General features: G+C 38.0%; 1 protein-coding gene across 6 annotated transcripts in view; it reads right to left on the bottom strand.

Moving 5' to 3' along the window:
* The window catches only part of FCHO2 (FCH and mu domain containing endocytic adaptor 2), a 131912-nt gene that overhangs the window by 110256 nt on the left and 12814 nt on the right, over window positions 1–8842 (bottom strand). For all 6 annotated transcript variants that reach the window (XM_017527623.2, XM_037738164.1, XM_017527618.2 and 3 more), the window contains exon 2: window positions 8434–8525. In XM_017527623.2, the coding sequence (XP_017383112.1) occupies window positions 8434–8525 (92 nt within the window). The remainder of the gene's footprint in view (window positions 1–8433; window positions 8526–8842) is intronic.

Here is an 8842-nt window from a genome sequence, read left to right as displayed (position 1 = left end):
AAAAGATCAACAAAATAGACCACTAGCCAGATTAATAAAAAAGAAAAGAGAGAAGAATCAAATAGATGCAATAAAAAACAATAAAGGGGATATCACCAACGATTCCACAGAAATACAAACTACCATCACAGATTACTACAAACAACTCTATGCACATAAACCAGTAAACCTGGAAGAAACAGATAAATTCCTGGACACTTGCATCCTCCCTAGCCTCAACTAGGAGGAAGTCGAAACACTGAATAGACCAATAACAAGGGCTGAAGTTGAGGCAGCAATTAATAGCTTACCAACCAAAAAAAGTCCAGGTCCAGAGGGGTACACAGCCAAATTCTACCAAACACACACAGAGGACCTGGTACCACTCCTTCTGAAACTATTCCAAACAATACAAAAGGAGGGAATCTTTCCTCAATCATTTTATGAGACCAACATCATCCTGATACCAAAACCCGGCAGACACTCAAAAAAAAAAGGAAAACTTCAGGCCAATATCCATGATGAACACAGATGCAAAAATCTTCAATAAAATACTGGCAAACCAATTGCAACAGCACATCAAAAACCTTATCCATCATGATCAAGTAGGCTTCATCCTACTTGATGCAAGGCTGGTTCAACATACTCAAGTCTATAAACATAACCCATCACATAAACAGAATCAAAGACAAAAACCACATGATTATCTCAATAGATGCAGAGAAGGCCTTTGACAAAATTCAACAGCACTTTAGCTAAAAACTCTCAATAAACTATGTATCAACGGAACATATCTCAAAATAATAACAGCTATTTACGACAAACCCACAGCCAACATCATACTGAATGGGCAAAAACTGGAAGCATTCCCTTTGAAATCTGGCACTAGACAAGGATGCCCTCTCTCACCACCCCTATTCAATATCTTATTGGAAGTTCTAGCCAGAGCAATCAGGCAAGAAAAAGAAATAAAGAGTATTCAGTTAGGAAAGGAGGAAATCAAACTGTCTCTATTTGCAGATGACACAATTGTATATTTAGAAGACCCCCATCGTCTCAGCCCAAAATCTCCTGAAACTGGTAAGCAACTTCAGCAAAGTCTCAGGATACAAAATCAATGTGCAGAAATTGATTTGTTTCAATGCACAAGCATTCCTATACACCAGTAACAGACAAACAGAGAGACAGATCAAGAGCAAACTCCCATTCACAACTGCTACAAAAAGAATAAAATACCTATGAATACAATTAACAAAGGATGTAAAGGACCTCTTCAAGGAGAACTACAAACCACTGCACAAGGAAATAAGAGAGGACACAAACAGATGGAAAAACATTCCATGCTCATGGTTAGGAAGAATCAGTATCGTGAAAATGGCCATACTGCCCAAAGTAACTTACAGAGACAAGGCTATCCCCATCACGCTACTAATGACCTTCTTCACAGAACTGGAAAAAACCACCTTAAAATTCATATGGAACCAAAAGAGAGCTCATATAGCCGAGACAATCCTAAGCAAAAAGAATAAGGCTGCAGGCATCACGCTACCTGACTTCAAACTATACTACAAGGCTACAGTAATCAAAAGAGCATGGTACTGGTACCAAAACAGAGATACAGACTAATGAAACAAAACAGGCCTCGGAGGCAATGTGACACATCTACAACCATCTGATCTTTGACAAACCTGACAAAAACAAGCAATGGGGAAAGGATTCCCTGTTTAATAAATGGTGTTGGGAAAACTGGCTAGCCATGTGCAGAAAGCAGAAACTGGACCCCTTTCTGACGCCTTACACTAAAATTAAGTCCAGACAGATTAAAGACTTAAACATAAGACCTAACACCACAAAAACCCTAAAAGAAAACCTAGGCAAAACCATTCAGGACATGGGCATAGGCAAAGACTTCATGACTAAAACACCAAAAGCATTGGCAACAAAAGCCAAAATAGATAAATGGGATCTAATGAAACTCCAGAGCTTCTGTACAGCAGAAGAAACCATCATTAGAGCAAACTGGCAACCAACAGAAAGGGAAAAAATTTTATTAATCTACCCATCTGACAAAGGGCTAATATCCAGAATCTACAAAGAACTAAAACAGATTTACAAGAAAAAAACAAACAAACCCATTCAAAAGTGGGTGAAGGATATGAACAGACACTTTACAAAAGAAGGCATATATGTGGCCAACAAACATATGAAAAATGCTCATCATCACTGGTCATTAGAGAAATGCAAATCAAAACTACATTGAGATACCATCTCCTGCCAGTTAGAATGGCAATCATTAAAAAATCTGGAGACAACAGATGCTGGAGAGGATGTGAAGAAATAGGAGCACTTTTACACTGTTGGTGGGAGTGTAAATTAGTTCAGCCATTGTGGAAGACAGTGTGATGATTCTTCAAGGATCTAGAAATAGAAATTCCATTTGACCCAGCAATTCCATTACTGGGTATATATCCAAAGGATGATAAATCGTTCTATTACAAAGACACATGCACACGTATGTTCACTGTAGCACTATTTACAATGGAAAAGACCTGGAACCAACCCAAATGCCCATCAATGATATAGACTGGACAAGGAAAATGTGGCACAGATACACCATGGAATACTATGCAGCCATAAAAAATGATGAGTTCATGTCCTTTGTAGGGACATGGATGAATCTGGAAACCATTATTCTCAGCTAATGGACACAAGAACAGAAAATCAAACACCACGTGTTCTCAATCATAGGTGGGTGTTGAACAATGAGAACACATGGACACAGGGAAGGGAGCATCACACACTGAGGTCTTTCGGCGGGGCTAGGGGACGGCAGGGGGATGGGGAGGTTGGGGAGAGATAACATGGGAAGAAATGCCAGATATAGGTGACAGGGGGATGGAGGCAGCAAACTCCCTTGCCATGTACGTACCTATGCAACAATCCTGCATGATCTGCATATGTACCTCGGAACCTAAAGTACAATTTAAAAAAAAACCTGAAGTATTTGCAAAAAAAAAAAAAGAAAGACAATGTTAAGAGAATGAGAAGACAAACCCCAGACTGAGAGAAAATATCTGACACATCTGATCAAAGATTGTTATCCAAAATATAGAAAGAACTCTTAAAACCCAATAAGAACACAAACAACCCTATTCTCGCTTTGTTGTCCAGGCTGAAATGCAGTGGCAGGATCTTGGCTCACTGCAACCTCTGCCTCCCAGTGATTCTCTTGCCTCAGCCTCTCGAGTAGCTTGGACTACAGTTGCTCACCACCACGCCTGGCTAATTTTTATATTTTTAGTAGAGATAGGATTTCACCATATTAGCCAGGCTGGTCTCAAACTCCTGACCTTGTGATCCACCCACCTCGACCTCCCAAAGTAATGGGATTACAGGCATGAGCGACCGCGCCCAGTCGATAAACTCCCCTATTTTAGAAAAGAATGGGCCAAAGACCTTAACAGACACCTCACTGGAGAAGATACACAGCTGGAAAATAAGCATATGAAAAGATGGAGGACAGGTGTGCTGGTTCCCTCCTGTAATTCTAGTGCTTTGGGAGACTGAGGTGGGAGGAACACTAGAGGCCAGGAGTTCAAGACCAGCTTGGGCCACATGGTGAGACCCCATCTTAACAACAAAAAAGCCAGGTGCAATGCCTCACACCTGTAAAATCTCAGCACTTCGCAAGGCTGGGGAGGGAAGATCAATTGAGGTTAGGAGTTTGAGATTAGCCTGGGAAACATAGGAGACCCTGTCTCTACAAAAAAAATTAAAAGCAAAGATATTCAACATCTTATGTCATCAGGAAAATGCTAATTAAAACAATAAGATACCACTATACACTTATTGGAACAGCCAAAATCCAGAATACAGACAACACCAAATGCCGGCAAGGATGTGGGGCAATAGGAACTCTCATTCATTGCTAATAAAAATGCGAAATGGTATTGTCACTTTAGAAGATGAGTTTCTTAGAGAATTAAACATATTCTTTCCATATAATCAAGTAATTGTGTTCCCTGGTATTTACTCAAGGAGAGCAAAACTTATGGTCACACGAAAACCTGAACAAAGATGTTTATCGCAGTTTTATTCATAATTGCCAAAACTTGGAAGCAACCAAAATGTCTTTGAGTAAGTGAATGGATGAACTGTGGTACATCCAGACAATAGAATATTATTCAGCACTAAAAAGAAATGAGCCTGACCAGGCTGGCTCATGCTGTAATCCCAGCACATTGGGAGGCCGAGGTGGGTGGATCACCTGAGGTTAGGAGTTCAAGACCAGCCTGGCCAACATGGCAAAATCCTGTCTCTACTAAAAATACAAAAATTAGCCAGGCATGGTGGCACATGACTGTAATCCCAGCTACTCAGGAAAATGAGGCAGGAGAATCACTTGAACCCAGGAGGCAGAGATTGCAGTGAGCCAAGATTGCGCCACTGCACTTCGGCCTGAGTGACAGAGTAATACTCTGTCTCAAGAAAAAAAAAAAAGAAAGAAATGAAATGAGCCTAATATAAATCCATGAAAAGACAAGGAGGAAACTTACGTACATATTACAAAGTCAAAGGCGCCAATCTGAAAAGGCTACCTGTTGTAGGATTCCAACTATACAACATTCTGAAAAAGGTAAAACTGTGAAGACGGTAAAAAGATCAGTGGTTGCTGGGGCCTGGAAGAGGAATGAAAAGACAGAGCACAGAGTATTTTTTAGGGCAGTGAAAATATCATATGTAGTGATGGATACATGTCATTACACATTTGTCCAAACCCACAGAATATACAACACCAAGAATGAACCCTAAAGTAAACCACAGCTTTGCTTGATTATGATGTGTCAATGTAGGTTCATGATTTGTAACAAACGTACCACTCTGGTAGGGATGTTGACAATGAAGGAAACTGCACGTATAGAGGCAGTGTTCTACACCTTTCTCTCAATATTGTTTGAGTGAAACCTCAAACTGCTCTTAAAAAATAAAGTTAAAAAAAAAAAAAATACACCAAAAATAAAAATCTGGAAACAACACAAATACTCATCAACAGTAGTAAAGACATTTTGATATATTTATACAATCTAATATTATATAGCACTATAAGTGAACTATCACTAAACTCAGCAATACAAATTACAAACAGTAATAAGCAACAGAAGTCAGACAAAAGAACTCCTACTGCATGGCTGAATTAATATACACTTCACATCAAGTTCAAAAATGGGTACAACTTCCTTCAATGAACAAAAAAAATTATCACATATCCCTAACTTGTACACAACAATAAAAAGGAAAAAATTATTGATACATGCAACAATGTGGGTAAATCTCAAAATAACTGTATTGAGTGAAGGCAGGTGGATTGTAATACATACAATTACACATTTTTTTTTGTATTGTTATACATACAGTATAATTCCATTTATAAAAAATTCTAAAATATTCAAACTAACCTAAGTGTCAGAAGCAAATCTCTCCCTCCCCACCCATAAGCAGTTACTGCTTATGGGTGGGGAGGGAGAGAAGGACCGGAGTAAGAAATTACAAAGGGGATTATTAATACATATCCTGATTGTGGTGATGGTTTCAGAAAGTATATGGATGTCAACATGTATCAAATTGTATACTTCAAATACGTGCAGTTTATTCATGACAATACCTCAATAAAGCTCTTAGGAGGAAGTGAAGAAAGGGAAAAAGGGAGAAATGTAAGTGTGGAAGGAAGGAGAGGAGGGAAAAGGAGAAATAAAGTCTGAATGACTGACTTAAATTAGGTCCCAATTTTCTCATCTGTAAAATGGGACTACAATTTTGAAAGTTAATGAGATAATGGGCCAGGCATGGTGGCTCACACCTGTAATCCCAGCACATTGTGAAGCAGGTGGGTTACTTGAGGTCAGGAGCTTGAGACCAGCCTGGCCAATGTGGGGAAATCCTGCCTCTGCAAAAAATACAAAAATTAGCCAGGTGTGATGGCACATGCCTGTGGTCCCAGCTACTTAGGAGGCTGAGGCACAAGAATCATTTGAACCCAGGACAGAGAGGTTGCAGTGAGCCATGACCACACCTCTGCACTCCAGCCTGGGCTGAGTAACAGAGCGAGACTCTGTCTCAAAAAAAAGAAAAGAGAAAAATACAAAAATTAGCCAGACATGATGGCACATGCCTATAATCCCAGCTACTTGGGAGGCTGAGGAACCCAGAAGGCAGAGGTTGCAGTGAGCCAAGATGAAGCCACTGTACTCCAGCTTGGGCAACAGAGCCAGACACTGTCTCAAATCAATCAATCAATCGGATAATATACATAAAGTTTACATTTTTTCCTTTCTCATTCAGTCCTTCAAGAAATGTGATTATCTTATTGCGTCAGGGTCTGTGCTAACCACTGGGATACAAATGAATACTGTTTTACAGAGGAACATAAAAACAAATAACAAAAATAAATAATTATCAAATTTTATAAATACTACAAAGAGCTATGTGATGTAGCAAAAGGTTATAATAGGTGTTTTGACATAGTCAGAGAGATTAGAAAAGGCATCCTTTGAGCAGTGACCACATTGCTGAGCTCTAAAGAATAAGTAGGCATTAACTAGGTAAAGAGAAGAATAAGCATTTACAAAGCCTGGACTAGACAGAGGAAGCCTGTCCATAAGATACCCAGTATCTCTGGAGTGGAAAGAATAAAGAGCACGCTGTAATTCATATATCTCTTTGTACTATGTATGCAGTTTTGTTATTATTCGTTTTTGTTAATTGTTTCTATGTTCTCCTGTGAGACAATATTCTGTTGTATCCCACAACTAGCAGAGAACAACAAGGCTTGAAAGGTAGTTAGAGGGTCAGACAATGTAGGCCTATCTTAAGAGCAATGAGAAGCCCTTGAGATGGCTGAAAGAAGTAACAAACTGATCTGTACTACAGTTCAAAAAAAGCAATCCAACTACAGCATAAAGAGTAAGCTGTAGGAAAACAAGAATGAACGTAGATAGAGCAGTTAGTAGTGACTGCTGAAGTTCAGGCAAAAATAATGATAGTTGAGATAAGCATAATGAAATTAGAGACTTATTCTATGGAAAAACCTTTACTAAGGGCCTACCAAGTGCCAAGCACTATCACAAGTGCATAAATAGAGCAAAAACACAAAATAAGCAAAAAAAAGACAAAAATCTCTGCCTTTGTTGGGTTTATATTCTAGTAGGAAGAGACAGAAAAATAAACAAGTGAAATGTCACTTTTATCAGATGGTTATACATACTATGGAGAAAAACAAAGTAGTAAAGGGGAATTAGAAGGAAGGAATGTCTCACTGCCCAAAGAATCAGCAAGGGATAGATTCCGGGCAAAGGAGGGATGACCCAGGAGTCCTGGACTTCTTACAGTGACTAACATAAACAGGGCTAAAAGGTGTAAGAATATCTGCCCCGATAGTTCTAAAGCAGATAGTGATAGTAGTGGTGTTGGGGAAGAGGGACGGCTAAGGAACATGCCAAGAGATGCAGAGTTCTGCAGCCTTTCCTTTAGTCCTGCCAATGAAGATGTAGAAGCCCCGAGGAGTGAAAGTCTTACCCAGAGCACTTGAGCTTTATTGCATTCCTTATTGATTCCAGTAGAGAGGGGGAAACAAGAAAAGAATTGGGCTTACATAATAGTTTATCCTCAATTCCTACTAATCTGTTAGCTCCATGAAGTGAGAAGCTGTATCTTAACCACCATATTCCCATAATCCAGACAAGTACCTGGTTGGTACACAGCAGTAATGGGATATATATTGTTGAAAGAATACATAAATAAATAGACTGTTAAAGGCAAAGTATCCCTATATTATCAAGGTAAATATTTTAAAGGTGTTCATATAAATAATTACAAAGTTGGGGTAGCCACAAAATAGCTTTAAGTTAGTAGGTTAGCAGCTTTTGAGTTCGGTTTGATTTTGAATCATAATCAAATTATATTTATTCTTAATAACTTTTAAATTTGCTATTCTAAGAGTCTTAAAGACAAGCACATTTTATAAATTTGTAAGATTTTAAAATATATACTTAGGACTTTTAAAACTAAAAGTTACAAAAACATAAAATTAAGCTGAAGATCAGAAAAGAATTTTCTAATTATTTTACCATGTTTGTTTAACAAATGTTAATACTTTATCCTACACACTCCTCAGTTGTATTACATCATCTTGCTAGCATATGCAGTGAAAAATATGTAGATATTTTCAAGCAGAAATCTGCAAACCAGGGATTTAACAGTGTCACTTCGAGCCACTATATAGCCCTGTGGTATGTAGATGACAGTTACAAATAGATATAATTACAGTATATATATTAAAACAAGTGTGCCTTGATTACTTTATTCCAAATCCAAATAAAATGTTCTCAATTATTTATACTCTAAAATTTAAATTGCTATTAAGTTGTTAAACAGATTACTTATTTAAAAAATACATACCGTTCTCTTACAAAATCTGCTAGTTCTTTTGTCGATATCTGTCCATGTTTCATATTATGGTACAGGACATCAAAGCCACTATTTTTTTCCCCCTATAATTTAAAAAGATTTTTAGTTTAACAAAAAACAGATAAAAATGACTTGAGAATCTAATAAGCCAACACTAATATGCAATCCTGTGCTCAGGTGAGCTGTTTCTCCTTAATAACTCTTATTTATTGCATGATTTTAAACAGTACAAAGCAGTATTATATGTTTTGGTAAAGTTTACAATTAACTATGTATCATATACCTACATACACACATATAGGCATACACTTTGTAATCACTTTGTAATCAATTAATAAGGTACAATTAATAAGTATGAGGCCGGGCACAGTGGCTCCCGCCTGTAATCCCAGCATTTTGG

Source organism: Cebus imitator, unplaced genomic scaffold (assembly GCF_001604975.1).
Source record: "Cebus imitator isolate Cc_AM_T3 unplaced genomic scaffold, Cebus_imitator-1.0 Scaffold50, whole genome shotgun sequence".
NCBI lineage: Eukaryota > Metazoa > Chordata > Mammalia > Primates > Cebidae > Cebus > Cebus imitator.
Note: the sequence above shows the minus strand (reverse complement) of the source record. Positions and strands in the feature narration are given on the sequence as shown.